This window comes from Aethina tumida, chromosome 3, assembly GCF_024364675.1.
Source record: "Aethina tumida isolate Nest 87 chromosome 3, icAetTumi1.1, whole genome shotgun sequence".
Classification (NCBI taxonomy): Eukaryota; Metazoa; Arthropoda; class Insecta; order Coleoptera; family Nitidulidae; genus Aethina; species Aethina tumida.
This window is the reverse complement of record NC_065437.1, coordinates 11,850,533-11,870,711: the sequence shown is the minus strand read 5'-3', so window position 1 is coordinate 11,870,711 and position 20,179 is coordinate 11,850,533. Positions and strand designations below refer to the sequence as shown.

General features: G+C 33.1%; 2 protein-coding genes across 5 annotated transcripts; one reads left to right on the top strand and one right to left on the bottom strand.

The window, feature by feature from the left end:
• The first annotated feature begins 79 nt into the window (after positions 1-79).
• On the top strand, positions 80-2,078 carry LOC109605564 (crossover junction endonuclease MUS81). The gene is made up of 4 exons (XM_020022147.2): positions 80-1,095; positions 1,150-1,579; positions 1,628-1,741; positions 1,793-2,078. The coding sequence occupies exons 1-4, from the start codon at positions 86-88 to the stop codon at positions 2,033-2,035; spliced, it is 1,797 nt and encodes a 598-aa protein (XP_019877706.1). The 5' UTR covers positions 80-85; the 3' UTR covers positions 2,036-2,078.
• On the bottom strand, positions 2,070-20,171 carry LOC109605568 (leucine-rich repeat serine/threonine-protein kinase 1). 4 transcript variants are annotated; one of them, XM_020022154.2, is made up of 27 exons: positions 20,041-20,171; positions 19,729-19,926; positions 19,405-19,570; positions 13,219-13,378; positions 13,000-13,165; positions 12,823-12,938; positions 12,488-12,644; positions 12,301-12,429; positions 12,077-12,247; positions 11,178-12,023; positions 10,946-11,121; positions 10,513-10,895; positions 10,275-10,459; positions 10,076-10,214; positions 7,623-7,891; positions 7,083-7,252; positions 6,663-7,027; positions 5,907-6,605; positions 5,523-5,853; positions 4,791-5,469; positions 4,277-4,735; positions 4,078-4,219; positions 3,788-4,020; positions 3,350-3,732; positions 3,046-3,294; positions 2,681-2,987; positions 2,070-2,629 (listed from the first exon to the last, which is right to left on the bottom strand). In XM_020022154.2, exons 1-27 carry the CDS (start codon positions 20,092-20,094, stop codon positions 2,276-2,278), a joined length of 7,686 nt encoding a protein of 2,561 aa, XP_019877713.2. In that variant the 5' UTR covers positions 20,095-20,171; the 3' UTR covers positions 2,070-2,275. The 4 variants fall into 4 exon arrangements, with proteins under 4 accessions (XP_019877713.2, XP_049820088.1, XP_049820090.1 ...); XM_049964131.1 differs by having other exon boundaries at positions 10,516-10,895; XM_049964133.1 differs by lacking the exons at positions 19,405-19,570; positions 19,729-19,926; positions 20,041-20,171 and adding an exon at positions 17,608-17,745.
• Positions 20,172-20,179: the final 8 nt, after the last annotated feature.

Genomic DNA, 20,179 nt, shown 5'->3' with positions numbered 1-20,179 from the left:
ATTTCTATTTGAAAATTAGTTCTTAAGTAACAACATGTTTATGTATGTTGTTGATTGACAAGTTTTAGGATAACAAATAACAGTGATGAGCCAAAGAAAGAGGGTAACCGTAAAATTGAAAGAACCAAATCCTCTCTTTGTACAATGGTTAACTGAATGGAGGGACAAAGCAAGAGAAAGTGAATCAAAAATGCAATACGCTTTTAATATAGCTTTGCAATCGTTGAAAAAATATCCTTTACCTCTTGACACAGGCAAAGATTGTAAAATTCTTAAAGGGTTTGGCGATAAATTGTGTACTATGTTAGATGATAAATTAAAACATTACAAAACTCAAAATGGTAACATCACAAGACCAAGCATACCTCAATCGCAAGGTTCATTTAGTGGAAAAGATAAGAATTCCAATGCAATAACTAAAGCAACTAAGTCAGAAAGAATATCTAGAGGAGACAAAGAATATATTCCTCAATATAGATCTGGTGGTTATGCATTATTATTAGCTTTATACAAACAAAGCTTGGAGCCTGATTATGTAGGTTACATGTCTAAAGTGGATTTGATTAGAAAAGCATCAGAATTTGCAGATACCTCTTTTACCAAAACAGATACAGGTTCTAGATACAATGCTTGGTCATCTATGAAGAAACTGTTAACTGAGGAGCTTGTTATAAAGAAAAGTAATCCAGCAAAATTCTCATTAACTGAGAAAGGTCAAGTGTTGGCCAAAAAATTAAGTAACTGTGATATATCAAATAAATCTCAAGAATCTGCACATCAAATGGATATTGAAGCAGTTGATTTATCTGAAAATGATAATAAATGTGATAACCAGCAACAAAATATTTATAGTAATATAATTAAAAGTCCAGAAAAAAAGAATGCTCTCCAACCAACAAGTACTTTCAAAAAATATAATTCTTGTAATATCATTAGTAGTGAAACTAGTGCTAAGGCATTACAAAATTCAAAGACAATCAAAAAATATAATTCAACAAACAGTGCCAGTTCAGTGCAATCAAACTCAGAATATGTGGTGTATGGTCCAAATAGTTTTGATGTTTTATTAATTGTTGATACTCAAGAAACATGTGGGTAAGTATACATAAGAATTATACAAATATAACAGACTAATACCAAAGATTATAGAAAAAACACGGAAAAGATGGATGATCCTCTTTTAGCTGAATTGGAAGTACTGAATGTGTCTTATGAAGTTCAAAACCTAAAAGTAAGTGATTACACTTGGATTTGCAGGAGCAAAACTTCCAATGTAGATTTAATCCTTCCATACATTGTTGAGAGAAAAAGAATGGATGACTTTGCAAGCAGTATTAAAGATGGTCGTTACTATGAGCAAAAATTTAGACTGAAAAGATCTGGAATCCAGAACATCACTTACTTAATTGAAAGTTATGGCAAAAATGATCACCATGTAGGTTTGCCTCTAACTAGTTTATATCAAGCAGCAACAAATACTGCCATACAGGATGGATTCTGCGTAAAATTCACCTCTAATTTACGTCATACTGCTGAATATTTGGCGTGTTTTACTGGATTTTTAGAAGCGACGTTTAAGGTAGACCACAATTTCAATGTTTATATGACTTTTAATTGAATTTTGCAGACGAAAACCGTTGCCAGCTGTCTCAAAGATAACTTACCTGTTTTTTCTTTAAATGATGAAATTGTTTCTCTCATGACACTGAAAGAATTTAATTCTTCTTCAGTCAAAAATAAGGTAGTTTTCAATTTGAATCTTTAGACAGCAAATTAATAGTTATTGTTTTAGAAAATGACTGTCAAGGATTTGTTTGTTAAGTCTCTGATCCAAATAAAAGGAGTTTCTGTGGAAAAAGCACTTGCTATTGTTCAAAAGTATCCAACGCCTCGACTTCTTTATGACGCATATCTGGAAAACCCAGGTCCAGCTGGAGAAAAATTATTATCTAATATACAATGTGGTACTGCTCGGAAGAATATTGGAATTGTGATAAGTAAAGTTGTGTATCAACTTTTTAATTCAAATTTTTAGAATTCATTGTGATTATTATTAATAAATTACTATATTTTATCAACCTTGTTATATTTATTTATATAAACATGAGTATATAAACAACAATTAAAACAAATGACGAGAAGAAATCACAGTCTAAAAAATTACAGTCACAATTATAAAAAAATAAAATACCAAAATAAATTAATTTAAAATCAGATCTCAGCTAGTATCACTTTTTATGGAATGAATTAAAATTAACTAAACTAAAAAGGCAATCTATGTAGCATTCCAATGCTCAGCTCTCCACAATAAAACGAACATGTTAGGTTTAGTTGAAGTATATGATGTGCCACCCATTGGGCTTGGTAATGGGGTACCAATATTAACGGTGACATCGGTATATCTCGACAATAAATTTCGGTAGCCTCTTCCTATTGTGGCTATTAATGGTGTGTTCTCTTGTCTGCCACTAACATTTTTGCACTGCGCCAAAGGCACAATCGCTCTAACTTCTTCTTCATATGGTCTGAAAATCGTGACGGGGCGAAGTGTACTTCTTTCAGCTATAATCACACAGCCCCAAGTAGTGCCAATGTACAAATCGGTATTTAGAATAACCAAGCTTGTCACCTAAATAATAACAAATAAGTTTGTTATATAAAATTATCTAAGTTTAGTTACCTGGCAATTTGTTGGACTTAAATGTTCCTCAATAGCAATTGATTTAAGACTCTCAGAACAAGGTACCAATTTAGAACAGTCTAGTTTGTTTACGATGGTCCTGGATTTTTGATCCCACTGGTAAACAATACAGCCTGGATGGACGTAGGAATAGACGCAATTATCCACTGCAACCAAGTTCATAACATCTACTTTTTCAATCACTGGTTGATAATGATTTAAAACTTCTTGTCCAGCAACAACTTGGTCTTTTATTGTGTAAATAGATATTTGCCCATTTGATTCGCCGCACCACAATTCACAAGCACTATAAGAAAATAAACATATAATATAATTTTTGCATAGAGCAAGGGAAAAGCCCTTACCTAGAATTTTCTAATGAAGCTGCACACAAGCAATTGATAGACGACTGAGATCCCAGCTCTGTCATAACGAACGAGCCTTCTGCAGCAGTAGGAGTTGAGGGATAAAATTCTGAATTGACAAGGAACAGTCTGCCGTTCGATAGAGCACAAGCCACTCTTTTAAGGTTTGCTAAGTACAACAGCGCTTCTACTTGAACATTAACCTCTGACTCCAACGAATAAGTAAATAACTTATAACCGTCACTAGCCCTGCAATAATATCAAAAATTAAAAACAAAATAACCTTGTAAAGTTAAAAATTTACGAATAGGCATGGAGGTTTCCCGCGTAGTCTCCAATCCATACAGCATTGCCCACTGTACAAGCGGCTGTCGGTCTGATAGGCAGAGGCATGGTGTGGTACTGCAACCAACCTCTGTCTGCGGCCAGGAGCAAATCAATTCTTGAATTAGCACACATCAGCCACATTTCCGATCCAGACAAACCGTCTTCGGTTATGTGTGTAAGAGCTGCACTTGTTGAAGCCACAACCGGGGCTTGATGTTTCAAAGAAATCACGTCGCTTAAATGGGTGAATTCTGGAGCACTGGCTATTGAAACTATTTGGCTTGCTGAAGGGCGGTCCTTAGGTTGTTGAGACCAGCACAACACCATCAGGTCTAGGAAGTAGCTCGGATATAAAGTCTCCTAATAAAAATAAAAATTTTTAGGCTGAATTACTTAACAATTTAACTTAACTTACTCTGTATGTCAGCGGTGGTCTTCCACCTTCAAGTATGCACTCTTTTACGGATTCATGGCCTTCAAAAGGCTGATGTAAAGTCAACAACTCATATATAAACATTCCAAAAGAGAAGCAGTCGACCTTCTCTGTGTACTCTTCTTCGCCGTTGTATCTCATTATTTCCGGGGCCATGAACCCTTCAGTACCACCAAAACCTTTCGTACCCGAAGGTAAAGTTAACCTACTAATTCCTGTAAGAAGGAAAATGTGCTTTATACAGAAATAAAAAGGACTGGTATATTAATTACCATAATCTGCAACCTTAATATGAACGGGATGGTCCGGATGGTCTACAAAAGGTGGAGGCATCTCCCAAACCAACACATTCTCAGATTTCAGGTCTCTATATATAATATGTTGTCGGTGCAAATACTCTATGGCTTTGGCAACCTGATAAATAAATTAACATGATTACTGATATTTTTTATTCAAAATCTAATAACGAACCTGTAAGATTATGGCCTGTAATGTGTAAGGTCCAACCTTGGCTCCAGACCTCCTGTAATGTCTTAGAACCAGATCTAAAGCACCTTGTGGCGCCAAATCCAACACTAAAGCCAAAGGACTAGTGCAAACTCCAACAAATGGGACAATGTTGGGGTGACGCAAAGACAATAAGATGTTCAGTTCTTGTCTGGCGGTGCAGTATGCTTTACACGCGTACTGTAAGGGATCTCGGTCCCATTTACCCTGTGCAGCTTTATAGGCGATGGCGGCAGATTGGCGAGCATTCGGTCCAGGTTGGACTGGTTGTAACATCTTCATCGCCACATCTATCATGTTATTTGAACCTCTAACTTTGCATGTACCTTTGAATACAAAGCCAAAAGCACCTCGGCCCAATAATCGACCTTTTTTAATGTTTTCTGGTTTTATAATGTACCTCTCTCCCAAGTCCATGAATATCTGTAAACAACAACATAGTTAAATACAGGAGTAAATGTAAAAAATGTTAACTTACAGCATCAGGTGCTACTCTAGATAAAGGTATGTCGTCGTGTGTAGGACAATTAACAGTTTTGCTTCCGTACGCGGCTAAAATGCACTCCTCCACCATCCAAGAGTACGACACGTTGGATGGTTGTTCGTCTGTCTGCACCCCTGGATGGCCCTCCATTGACGGCATACGGCTGGAGCACGACGAATCTGGTCCAACTCCGCTGTCACATTCCGAAGTATACGATTCTTGGGATTTTCTGACACGATTATGGTGCTGATTGTGATAGCCGCCCTCCTGTTCAGCTTGTTGCATCTCTTCCATTAGATTTTTAGGCTGACTAAAGTCAATTGGGTTCAAACTCTGGTCACACTCCATGGATTTGGCAAGACACTGAGGACACGGGACCAGGCGAGTTATCAAAAATTTGCCTTCGGAAGTGTGCACAAATCTTGTTCCCAATGTAGGGTACCAGTCTTCCAACAGGATGTCGATGTGATCAACGGCCAAGGCAAGTAACTGGGCGGTACATTCTGGAGTGCTATTTATTACGAGTTGGTCCTTTACTTTTAGATCGGATGCGTCACCCATTTCGGTAATGATGGGTTTGACCACCAGTGAATCAACTGGGAAATATATTTCTAATACCGAAGTACTTTGCAAGTCCACGTCGCACCAAATGCCGTCTTGTTTCAGTCGGAATCTGTAAGGAGTTTGTCATGGTATGCTTTTCTAGGAATAAGAATAATTACTTACTTTAAATGTCTGTACTGGGCAGATGAATTGTGTAATACTTCCCGCATCCTAAATAGTGTGATGTCACCATACTTTAGTTGTAAGCCAGTCTGCCACAAAACCCATTCTGCCTTCAAATCTAGTAGTTTTACTAAATGAATATCTTGTGCCACATCTTTTGGTATAACAAAGTAAGACCGAATTATATCGATGATGGTATCATCGGCTAAAATTCGGGAAATTAATCTGGACCAGAATCCAGACGGAAAATACGACATCAAAAGAAGGCGTGCTATGGATTTATCTGTCGGTTGACTTCGTAGCTGATAGTGGGCGATTTCTTCTGGAGGTTCTATAAACAATTCATTACTAATTAAAATTAACTAAATTTGTTATAAATCTTACCATTAGGAATGGATGAGGTAGAAGGAAGGCTCATTTGGAATTTTCCCTGAGAAGGATCTCGATACAATACTGACTTAGGAGAAACGGCAATCTTTTTGTTGCGCACCGCCCAACCTCGGGACCTTAGCGGCACCTTAACTTTGATTAGCGGTGGATACTGGCCGGGATACATCAGCGCAAGCTGTAAATCTTCCTCAGACGGCAACAAACTGGGAATCAACAACGTACGTGAGTCCCACGTGAGGGCCACTTCGAATTTATTCAAAAGATTCACTATATAACCCCTTGTGTCCATCGGACCAATACTGCTGGTTTTGAATATGTGTTTCAAGTCGTCCAGCTTCATGACGCCACTCCTGGCGAACGGATTGATCTCCCTGATGGTGACGACGTGTGCCAACATGTCACACAACCACTGAGGATCTAGGAAATACAAGTCTTTTAAAGTGGCATCGTCGTAATGTAATAAAACCCCGTTGTCGTGTAGAAACAGCGTGGCCTGATGCAACTCGGCCCAATCTCTGAACGTGCGGTTGTACCTTTGTTGCATTTCCGTCGTGACAATGCTTCGATACTGGTCCGCAGTCAAGACTGGGTCCAAACCGTTCGCCCTACGTTCCGACGCGACGTAATTGACTACGTCTTCAAGTGCTAGATATGTGGCAGGTACTTTTTGTTCCAGTAACAATTCTTTGCTTCCTAAAATATTTGATTTTTGGTTAGTATCTTAGTGTGGAGCACATGCTGGATCTTTACCTGGAGGTCGAAGACTGAATACTGTGTCGTATATGAGGTTGCAAAGTAACTTGACGTTGTGTCTAGTTTTACAGCTGATTTCTATGGTGTCTAGAACTCGGGGAAGACCACACTTTTCGGCGTCTACGATATTTATGAACCTATCTCTGATGATTTGTTGATAATCTTCAGAAATGTTTGGATTAAATTCTTGCACCACATCGTAATGCGTCCCTACTATTATTACTGGTGAATTTGGTGCTCTAGCTTGTATGTTCACTAACCATTGTAAGATTTCGTTTATACCCCGATGACCGTCGGTGATTTTCCAAACGACTAAATATAGACTTCTTTTTGAAAGGAAATACTGATGTGTGGCATAATACCTACAAACCCCAAAGAATAAGTAATTGACATAAATAAGGATAAACTGTGACATACTCTTTTTGTCCTCCAAAGTCCCACGTTCGGAATATGACTGGGCCATGTGAATGTGATTTAACTTTCTTTTCGTATATCCAATCACCGATATCTACACCAACTGTAGACATATTTGTACCCCTCGAAGTTTTTACATTAATATTTTTATTTCCCATTCTTTTTGCCCAGTGCTAAAATGGTACAATTATAAGTAAATTTGTTCATTTTCTTTATTATATAGAATCATAGTTAAAAATATTTTTGCCAAATATATTTACGGAAATATAAATATACAATTTTGACAGATAATTCAACTACCATCATTAGAACTACTAATTTGTTTGTCGAGTCATATTTAAAAATAGGTCAAATTGAATAATAAGAACAACAATGGGAGGACAGAGAAATATACAGTTATAATTCGCACGCTTAAATGAATGTCAGTTTTAACGTAATAGGAAGATAAACAGGTGACCCGAGTGGCAAAACATAAACACAAGTCACATGGTGCTAGCGAGTTACGTAAGACATGCGCCGCACAAAAACCATTCAAACACTCACTTCTGGCCGTCGCCTAGTGACACCTTCCTGCCTCAGCTGTTCCAACAGGCTCGTCTTTCCGATGCCCTGCACGCCGACGATCATCAGCTTCATGCGAGCGTAGGGCCGCGCGTCTTCGAGCACGCTCTTAAGATAACCGACTATGTCCATCGTTTTGTACTTTTTACTGTCGATCATCGACTTAAGCGGGTCCTGGAGCGAGCAGCCGCGCGTGTTCAGGTTCCACAGGCGCGACAACAAGCCCATCTGCGGCGGCAGCTCGTTGATATCTAAAATTAGGCGAGGAAGCGATTACGACACACGTTGTTTACGTGTTTTTATGAATGTGCGGAGAAAGGTGAAGGCGAATGTCGCACACTTGTTTGAATTGCTCGTGCTGTCGGATAAAACCGACGGATTACATTACTTTACAAATCTTAAGAAACTTGAATGACAAACATATTTTTTGGGAAAAATGTGCTGTAATATTTGATTACATTATTTGTTCATTAAAAACAGCACATTTTCAAAATAAATTCGATAACAAGTTTTTCAATATTTTATGAATTTTTTAAAATTTAAATTTTATTATTAAAAATCAAAAAATCAATATTTTTTCATATTTTCTTTTTAAATTGATGTAAAAAAAATAATTATATATTTGAACAATACAGATTTTTCAGGTTTTTCCTTTTATTCAATCAAAATTAGAAAATTCATAAAAAATTGAAAATTATTGACATTTTTTTTTTTTGAAAATATATTTTTAATAAATTTTCTGAAAAAAAAAAATAGGTTAGGTTAGGTTTCTATTTCTTTTTTTTTTTTGAAAATTTTCTATTTTTGATAACATTCCTGAAAAAAATAGGCATGCTGTATAAAAAAAAGTCATTAAAATTTCAAGGAAAAACGTCAAAAATCAATATTACTCAAATTTACAATTTGTTATTAATTTTATATTATAAAATATCAAAAAATCAATATTTTTTTTAAATTGATGGGGAAAAAATTAATTATAAATTTGAATAGATTTTTCAGATTTTTCCTTGAAATTTTTATATTTTTTATACTGCATGCATATTTTTTTTCATAGTTCATCAAAAATATGTTCAAAAAAAAAAAAACTAATTTAACCAACAATTTTTTTTTTTTAAATTGTCAATTTTAAAATTTAACAATTTTTATATTATAAAAAAAATCAAAAAATCAATATTTGTTCTTTTTTAAATTGATGGAGAAAAAAATTATAATTATATTAATTAATTTGAACAATACTTATTTTGAGATTTTTCCTTGAATTTTTTTTTATACTGTATGCATATTTTTTTCATCAAAAACAGAATATGTTCAAAGGAAAAAGAAAATAGAAACCTAGTCTAACCTAACCGAACCTAACTTAATCTAACCTATTTTCATCTAAATTAGATTTTCAAAAAAAAAGAAAAAAAATGTCAATAAATTAATTTTTTAACTTTTTATGAGATGAATACGTAATTTTAAATCTAAAAAGATACTGATTTTTTGAGTTTTTTCTTGAAATTTTTATAAATACATTTATTAATTCAATCTTTTTTGGCTCTAAATTTCTAAATATTTTAAAAATAATAAGATTTTCATATATTTATATAACAAAAAACTTTTATTTTTTTAAATAAATAAGATCATAAAATTCCAAAAATATATGATATAATAAATTCAGACGATAATAAATATCTTTATTAACTTTATCTGTTGATGGTAAAATAGAAATTGTTTAAAACAGAATATTAAAAATTTTAATATATATTCAATCAAAATTTTTCGTAACTTACTGAAAATAGGGTAATAGAGTATTTAAAATATATATTTATTTTCAAAAATTCATAAAAAATTGAAAAATTATTGACATTCTTTTTTTTTAAATTTCTCAAAAAAAAATAGGTTAGGTTAAGTTAGGTTAGGTTGAGTTAGGTTAGGTTAGGTTTCTATTTTTTTTTGAAAATTTTCTATTTTTGATGTGCTTTCTGAAAAAATAGACAAGCTGTATAAAAAAAATGTCATTAAAATTTATTATATATTATTCAAATTTAAAATTAATTTTTTTCTAAGAAATTTTGATTTTCTTCAATTGACTAAGACAATTTTTCCATCACGGCAAAAATTAGAACATCAAAAAATTAAAAAAATAATGATTTTTTGATTTTTTATGATATAATAAAATGTGAAGCGAAACCTTAATTTAATAAAAATTAATATTTCTTCAAAAATTCCCAAAAAATTAAAATTCTCAATTTTTTTATTTTATTTTTGAAAATATGCCATTTTTGTTAAAAATAGGCAAACATCGGCATTTTTTCAAATCTCGATCAAAACATATTCTTTAATGCGCAGATGTTTTATATATAATGTGCCTCAACAGACTCAAACATTGCGAACAACAAAATGAAATTTGTCATTTTCATACTTTCTAACTAATAAAATATTTAAAAACTTACCTAGATTGCCGCTGATATTCAAAACAGACAAGTTATTCAACTCGTAAATATTATAAGGAATTTCTTTCAAAAGATTGTTGCTGACATCCAACATCGATAGATTGGGGAACATAAGTCGGGCTTTACTAACAGCCGGATTCTAATAATTAAAAGACTAACATTATACAAAAACCATGTACCTCAAAACCTCTGGACTTACCCTTTCCATGTCTTCATCTTCGGTGCTGCTTAAATCGCCGTCATCGTCTGTAGCCAATTGAATGCGGTGCAGCTGATTGTCGGCCAATATCAGCGTGCGTAGATTATCCAGTTTCAAATGCCTCCGATGGGAGCAAACCGAATGAAGCACTGTTGTACGCACCGACCTACTGGACTGCCTCCTCACTAAAACCGGAAGTGTTTTTAAGATTTAGTTATTTAACAATAACAGAACTTACCACCTTCGGGAATTTTTCCTTTGGCTGCCAAATTGTTGGAGTAACAGTTCAAATTAGCCTGTTCCATTTTATCCTGGGCTTCGACTTGAGGCAAACTGGGCCAGACGGTGATTTGGTTGTGGCTAAGGTCCAGCTGTTTTAAAGAACTGGGATAACTAGTAATGTGTGACATGGATCTTAAGGTGTTAAAAGCCATGTTCAGTCTTGTGAGATTAACGGCAAGACATGGCAAGACTACGGGAATGTTTGTAAATAAATTATGGGCAAGATTCAAGGCTGATAATTGGGATGACTTCTCAGTTATCGACTCGTCGTTGTGAAGAATCTGTTCTGTTACTTCAACACTTTTACTCCAAATGTGGTGTTTAGTTAACTCCATTTGTCTACAAAAGAATTAACATAAAGGGTGATTTTAACAATATTGAAACAGTACCTATAGTCTCTATCCTTTTTCTTGTACCGAACGGCTTGCACCGTGTCCTCTAAACCAAGCAGTTTAGAATCAATATCAAATTCAGACATGTCTGATTCAGAGTCTTGCTCCGCATGACTAGAAAGTTGACTGTCACTAGAACTTACACTTAACTTATCAAACTCCTCCTTAGCACTCTGTTAAAAAAAATAAGTTTGAATAAGTTTTCTTTTGGAGTTGGTGGAAATATTACCTCATTCTCACTCGGTAAATCTTTTAGAAGATTAAATGCAGCATTCAGTTCTTTTAATTTCGGTGCCAACCACATAACATACGGCAACTGTTGTAACTTATTGTTGGAAACAACCAAAGTCACCAAAGACGGCAGCCTAAAAATGGCCTCGGGAATGTGATCCAACCTGTTGTCCTGCAAATACAGCTCCTCCAAAACGGGGCAAGAATAATTGAGTTCTTCCACGTGTTTGCTCCTGCGTTTGTAGTTTTTTTTGGTCGGCGACACAACCGGGACGGGCAGTTTGTCGATTTTGTTTTGCGCCATGTTCAAGTACTTCAGACTGTGTAATTGGAAAACAGTCAGAGGAACTGAAGTCAGACTATTGTTTGAAATGTCCAGCCTGGTGATTGCGTACAACGCCACATCGTAGCTGCGAGGATTCTGCTTCAATTTGGGGTTTTGATGTAGAGCCGCGTCCGTAAGCCATTGCGTCTTAATTTGGGTCAGTCCGCACTTTTGATTGTGCCAGTTTATCATTGTGGGGGTGTTGGGGAATATGGTGCTATAGGTCAGACTGGTCACGTTGGAGAAAATGGTGAACTGGGAGGAATTTATGTTTTCAGTCATGGCCTTTTTGTTGATTTTGTACTCGGGATCTGGGTGGGCCTTGGTGGATAATAATTTTGGGATTAAAGTTTCATCTTTATTCGCCACGGCCACGGCTAAAGCTTTGCATTCATCATCTCTGGCGCCGTACTTAAGCAACAAGTCCACTATTGGGACGTCACGGTTTTTACAAGCCTCAACCAGACCGCTGGACTGACCATAATTGGAGTCTTCCTCCACTGAACAACAAGCCAGTGTCTAAAAATGGGACATGTACACCTGAGAGTTGAAGTTGAAGCTGTTTTACTTACATCATTAATGTCATGATATGCTTTGATGACTGTGTTGGCACTGGCCCCTGCTTTAAGTAAAGCCAGGGCAATATCATAATGTTTTCCTTTTATTGCTGCATGTAACGCCGTTTCCGTGTTATTATTACAATACATATCAATCCGTAAGGGACAGATAAGCAGTGAATCCGTCTAAAATTAGCAACGTTTTACATAAATGTTTAGTTAAACTGATTTTGACTTACGTCATTGTCGAAAGAGTTTTCTTTGGACAAATTTAGTTTAGACATAATTGACTGTATTCCATCTGATATTCGTCGCTTAACTGGGCTGAGAATTAGATTACTCTCCGAACTGGGAGTAATTTCGTCACTCTAAAATAGTTCCGTAAATAAACGCCAAAAAAAAAAAAAAATATTTCTATAAACTTACGGGTTCTATACGAGTGGCCTTTACTTTAAATTTCAATATTACATCTACGAGTTTCTTATTTCCCAATACACTAGCTACATAGAGTATGTTTTGACCTGTGGCGTCGCGTTCATTAATATCGAATGGCATATAATATTCCCACTGTTCCGTTATATCTCTGTAAAGGAAGAGAAACGACGTAGATTTACGAGACCTCTGAGCAACCGCAACGATAACACAATCGAAAGAAAATTAAGCATTCTGTTGATTACACTTTGTCTGTTTCTAACCAATATTTGATAATTGCATACATAATTAATAATGTGTGAGATAATGAGAAACATAGATACACATACCTAAATTTTCGTTGTATATGAGATGGATATGGAAAATGGAAGAGTAGTTCTAAAACTGCTACATGGCCGTTAATACAGCAGGCGTGAATCGGAAGCCAACGCTCTACAGTGTGTTGCTAGAATAACAAATAGAATAAACGTCAGCGGAATCCCCAAAAGTCATTAAAACCCTCAAACCTGCACCAATTCCGGGAACTTGAGCAGGAGCAGCTCGACAATGTCCCGGTGGCCGTGGTAACAGGCGATGTACAGCGGCGAGTATCTGGTGACAGAGTGGAGCCTGCCGTCTGCACCGAAGTCCAGCAATGTTTTTACGATTTTCCTGTTGCCGACCTGGCAGGCACTGCAATTAGGACACATTAAACTGATGAACGGTTTGATCAATTGGAAATATACGTGAATAGCAGGGTGTTGGCCCCACTGGGGGCCATATTGACGATGAGCTCCGCATCGTCCGACAGCGACGATATGAGCTGCTGCACGGAATTTGTGTCTCCCTGGCTGCAAGCGTCCCGTATCGCCGCGTGGATGTCCAGTCTGGCTTTCTCTTTTTCATCTGTAACAACATCAAAAAATCTTAAAACCAACAACTTAACATTAAACATTATTAAAATAAATTAACATTTAATTCGTTAATGTAAAACATTTAATGTAGATATCAAACAATGTAATATTTTGAAGCACTTTAGTGTAAAACATGTTCGACTTAACAAGGTTAAAATAGCATGCAAATTGTAATTACATTAACTCGTGTCATTATAATAATTCCACAATTTAATTTGAAAACGCATTGAACTTCATATAACATAGAAACTGTTTCCAGTAATAGAAATATGACGTAAACATTAATTGGAACACAATATAGTAATGAGATTAATATATGTAATTGTAACCAAATGAATGTAATGTAGGTAACTGTGTCTTTAATCACCTCATTATAATATTTGTACATATTACTTTAGATTTTAAACGTTTTCGTCTTCCTTTTTAGCTGCAGTATAAATTTTTATTGTTGGTAATTGATGTGCTGCCCACAACTTTAATTGTAGTTTAAGAGAATGGTAAACAAAAGAGAAATCTACACATATAACGAATGGTAAAGCCAAAAAAATTATTAGTTTTATCATTTTCTTAACAAATTGTATTGTCATACCAGTTTAAATATAAAGATGAAGAAACGGTAAGAAATCTGTAGGTATACAGGAAGATTGTCAACATTAATTAGAAGTTTATGGAGATCGAAAAAAAGAATTGAACTTACTTATTTTCTATGGAAAATCCTGTATATTTTTGGATGTTTAAATTCTACATGTATTTTTGTGTTTTTTTTTTCAAAAATTTTTATAGATTGATAGTCTAACTGAAATGTCTATAAAACCAACAATTTTGATGCTGGAAAGTTAATTTTTGAAATATACGTTGACCAAGGACCCAAAATTATACGGGGTGGTCGTTATTTAAATTTAATTAATTAATTTTTTATTAATTTCCAAATAACTCTGTAAATTTTTTACTTTAATTGCAAATTAAATTGCTATACATTCTCCTGTTCCTAAACATAATAGTTTTTGAGTTACTAATTTTTATTTCAAAAATTTTGACTAAACTACTAACTCTCTAATTAAAATGTCTGTAAAACCAACCAATTTTGATGTAAGAAAATTCATTCATTCGTTATTTATGTTTAATTTTGGGCATCTTAAAACATCAATAACTTTGATATTTTCAACGGAACTATATGTATATTTTACTAAAATTAAATTGAATTGAACCTTTCGATTGGTATAAGCATTCTATAACATAAAAGAATATTAACAGAGAATTTTACCAAAAATATCTCTGTCAATATTCATTTTATGTATAGGAAATGTTTATACCAATCGAAATATTATTTGATATTCAATATAATTATACTAAAACATACATGGTGGTCCACTGAAAATGACAAAGTTATTTATGTTTTAAGATACACAAGATTAAATGTAAATAACGAACACCCTGTTTAAAATTTGGAAGTACTAATAACAACTCCTTATAGGATAGTCCTTGGCTAATCTGTATATCAAAATTGAACTTTCTTGTATTAAAATTGGTAGTTTTACAGATATTTTAGTTCAGATCATCAATCTTTCAAAATTTTTGGAAAAAAATTATTAACTCAAAAACTATTGGGTTTAAATGTAGGACATGGTATAGCCACTTTAGTCGCACTTACATGTAGAAATTAATAATCCAAAAATATACAGGGTATTCTATTGAAAATAAAAAAGTTGATGTCCCATCCGGCAAAAATGAAAATTAAATTTGATTAAAATAAATTAAAAAAATAGTTTAAGTCAAGATATAATTGCTATGAAACTTTCAAATTAGTACCTTTTTTCTTTCCCCATAAACTTCTAATGAATAAATTAGATAAATCACCCTGTACACTGGATGATTTGATAATGTAAATAAAACAAATACTTGCATTCAGTCACACAAAAGATAAGTATGAAATTATACATCTTCCACCAACAAAAAATCACTACATAAATTATCTTAATAATATAAGCAATTTAAGATGGTCTTGCTATAACAATTTCTTTTAATATGTTGCTCACATTTGGTCAATTTTTAACTGTTTGTTGACAGTTTTTATATTCATTTTTCATGGTTATTGTTTTTATACATTTAATATTAAAATTGTTCTAGTATTGATATTTTACAAGTATAGTTTCTATCAATATTTGATTGATTTAAATGAAAACCTATAAATGTATAAATATTATTTATAGTTTACAGTTCAACTAAAAGTATGTATTTCGTCAGAATTAATAAATTTTACAAGTAACAGTATTTTCCTATAATAAATATATCTACTTAATTTATGACACCATTGCCCAACACAGACAAACAATTTTCAAAGAGTACTTGCCTATTTCCACAATAAAATCGTTGAGGTCATCGGTGAAGTATACACAGGCATCGAAAGCGATGTCAGGGGAGCTTTTAAATATTCTGGCCTTCTTAGCCATGCCGACAGTGTAAAGTCATAGAAAAATACGATCGAAACTACAGTAGAATTCGTAAAAAATACAAAAATATAATATTGAACGAGTGTCAATTAAACTAGCCGGCTAAGACACAACCCCACCGCTTTAAATCACATCGCCGCGAATAACTCACCCCCTCGGCACCGAACAGCTGATCGCACCGTGGACTGGGGAAAATCAATACGGACGCCCGCAAACTGGTTATTACGACGGAACGGAATAAAATATTCATTGGTAAAAAAATACATCTTCGGCCTGTGGTTACATGAGAACCCGTCGGAATCGGATCGTTTCCGTGGCTACTCACATTAGTCCGATTGTCCGGCGTCCTGTGCCGCGAACCAGGCGGAAAAGTTAAACTTCCTCTTCAGCAGCAGAAAAATCAGATACGTCAAAATTAACACGAGCACCGTGGTAAACAGGCAACGACCCAGCACTTTGCACGCACACATTTGTCCCATTTGTCGGGTGGTTTTTTGTCGTTTTTGACGCCCGATATGTATGCGTTAAGGCACTAAGAGTCTTTTGTGTGTCGAGAGCACGGGAGGGAGACAGGGTGTACGTCGACTGTATCGAATTGTCCGCCCTTTTATCGGGAGGTAGTCACGAGTCCGATACAATTTTTTAATCATTTTTAGACTGGTTCGTTGACGTTGGTGAGGCTCTAGAATTTTGTTTAGAATGTTTAAAAGTAGGATATATATGAACGAATAGTATTAATATTTTTTCGTAGACGTTAGGCCAAATCACATGATGGGCTTGGTTCAAAAAATGATTTTATTATGTTCATAATGAGTAGGTTTACGTAAATTAAACCTTGAAACTAAATATTTTTAAATCTGCCTGCATGTGATACAAATTAGATAAGTATCAGTGTGTCGGATATTCAATATTTTCCTAAAAATAGCATGTTTATGTATTCTTTTCCTCGTAAATATAATTTAAAATAAGGAATTTATTACTTTAATTTAAGTTTTGGAATGTACGGTTTAAGTGATTTTCACAGTTAAAAATATACCACTACTTAGCTAATTATAGAAACAGTTGAATTAAACATTTTCGTAAATATTATCTTATTATAAATCGCATTTAATTTATAAATATTCAAGAAACGATTATTTGAAAAATTGCAACTTCGACCTCACTGAAATTACTAAATTTAATTTTGAATTAAAAGCATTATTAGTATTTAACAATGAAATTAAAAACATAAATACTTGAAAATAATGCAATTAAATATCATTAAGCTGCAATAAATTATGCAAAATGCTCAATATTTTTTTATAATACAAATAAATTGTTTTACTCATTAAAATACATTGAAATTTTGTACTGCATATTAATGAAATAATATTAAAATATTATTTGTACAATAAAATTGCATATAAATGCATGAAATAATTAAAATGTTGCAACTAACATTTTTTAAAAGTCATTCAGATAAATCGAATTTAGTCAAAAACTATATTGTACTGAAATGTATTCTTTAATCACATATTTATACAATATACACATATAGATAACAAGACTAATATTTACTACTGAAAAACCACTTCCCTTTTGATTCTAAACATAAAAAACAAAAATTAAGAATTCACAATTGTGTGTTATAAGTAGTGTTTCTTAATTAATTTATTTGAATTGGGGTAAAAATAAACAAGTAATAAAATAGCACAATTTTCGTAATAATTGTGTTAAGAAACCTAAATAATAAGCGACAATTTTCAAATTAACACAAAATAAATTCACTCACATTAACTAGGTGTTATGAATCCAATGGAAAATTTGAATTTCCTGGCCAGCAACAGAACAATTAGGCACGTCAAAATCAACACCAGCACACAGGTGAAAACGCACCGTCCCCACATAGAACACATTTGTCCAATGTTTATTTTTTTATTATTATTATTCGTGGTGAGCGTGAACAGGAGCGCGACTAACTGTCAGACCAGTAAAGCACGATCGTTTATCGTGGACTGTAAGCTGGTCCAGTGTCGCATACACACAAAATTATCTATTATCATAGGTTATCGCCAAACTGTGGCTTTATATGCTTAATTAAGTACATTGATGTGTGTGTGTGCGCGTTATGTCTGATAACGTAACTTGTTCCCACAGTTTTGATAACAAGGGCTCAGTTTGATTCTTTTAATTACAAACGTTACTTTATTCTTTACACCTATAAAAGTTATTTCTGTTTTTTCTATTTATATGATAAGCCATTTTTATACTCACATTATTTTATATTATATTTTCACTTTTGATATATCTCCAAATACAAAATAATGTTTTATTATGAAAATCGATAAAAAAATAATTGGTTACCATGAAATTTATAATTGATAACAACGACTATCGCTGATTTCGTAACAAAATTATTAGTGTGGGAAAGGAAGTCACAATAAAGCAGGGCCGTTGTGTAAGTGGTAAATAATATACCCTGATATGATCATATAATTGTGTCAATCAACTTCTTTATCAAGCAAATATTGCCTCAAACTTTAACACAAGATAAACATGAATCACATCAAAGATTTGAAGTGGTTTTTGGAATGGAAATTTATCCTTTATATAAGAAACTTTCATGTGAATATTAGATATATTACCTAAAATGCGAATTAAACATATGGCAAATATTTTTTACAATACCATCATATCTATAAATATTTCAGTTGTTCAGAATTAAAATGAATTTCAGTGAATAGTTTTTTGCATAGACAATTGTTCTTGTGGTTTATTTTGGTAAAATAAAAACTTTACACAACTTTACAAAAATACTATTTTACACTGTATCTGTATATCACAAAACAAATAAAATAGCTTGCTTAAAAAAAACTATATTTATGAATTTGCTATTATTTCAATTATTCAAATATTAAGAAATAAACAAATAAGATTAACGAAAAATAGATATAAGATATAGATATTTAAAAAGGTTTTTAAAAATAAATCAGGAATACACAACAATTTTTCGTTAATTTTATCTGTATTTATTTTATTTCAACCGTCACGCAAAATTATACTTTTTTAAAAAATAATTCAGGAATACACAACAATTTTTCGTTAATTTTATCTGTGTTTATTTTATTTCAACGGGTCACGCAAAATTATACTTGCAAAATATATTGGTTATAAATATCAATATAATGCGGAAGTCAAGAAAACATTGTTGGTGGTAAATCAATATAAATAGATATATGTATTTATGTTTTCTATTCTCAAATCCATGTAAAGAATTTGAATCAATCCAAGAATTGAACAATTATTTTATTACATGCCTTTATGGATTTTTAATATAAAATATAGTTTATGTCTATGTTTTCTTTCAAGTATGAATTGTATATGAAAATACTAATTCAATTTTATAATTCTTTCAATAGTATAAAATTTTCATATTTAATTTTTTAATTAGTAAATACCTTAGTTTGTCATTTAACTCAAATTCTTAATATCTATTTAAAATATAATTTTAATAAAAAGTACATATATTGTTGTACTTGTTTTATTTCTAATTTTTATTCATTATACCCACCCCTCAAATGATACTTACTTGCAGCATTTTTGAGGAGATCAACAGCTTTTGAATGTCCACATTTATCAGCCAAGTCTGCAGCTGTCAGGCCATTGGAATCTCTCATCAAAAGATTGGCATTGTGTTCCAACAACATAGAAATGTTTGAACAATGACCATGTTCAGCACTTAAATGCAGTGGAGTCTACAAACAATGACAATGAGTTAATTAAAATACACTATAAACTAAAATTGAGTAATCATAATTAGAAACACTTTCCATTAATGTTCTGCATGAAAACCTCCAGTTGATCATGCAAATGTTTCTAATTTTTTTGCATGCTTTCTAATTTTGTATTTTACCTTGTTATCACCCCTAGGACCACACCGAACATTTGGGTCAGCCCCTGCATTCAGTAATATTTGCAAGCACCTAGAATTTTCCGTGATTGCACCAGCATGTAAGGGTGTTCTGCCCCAGCTATCTTGGGAATTTATAAATGATTGTTGACCACCTGCTAGGAGATCTTCCAGTAACTCTGTATTATCCCATAATGCCGCCTAGAAAAAATATATTTTGTTTTAGATTTTGTTTACTTATTTATTTAATGTATACATTTTTATAAAAATAAAAAACACTTTTTAATATACATAAAGATAAATAAATTAATTTACCTGATGTAATAAGCGTCCAGGGAAGTCTTCATCTTCAGGGGACGTGTCCAACATTTCCACAATTAGCTTCTACTAATAATACAACAATTAAAAATACGGACAATCACAACATATTAATTTTATATTTATAACAATTAAC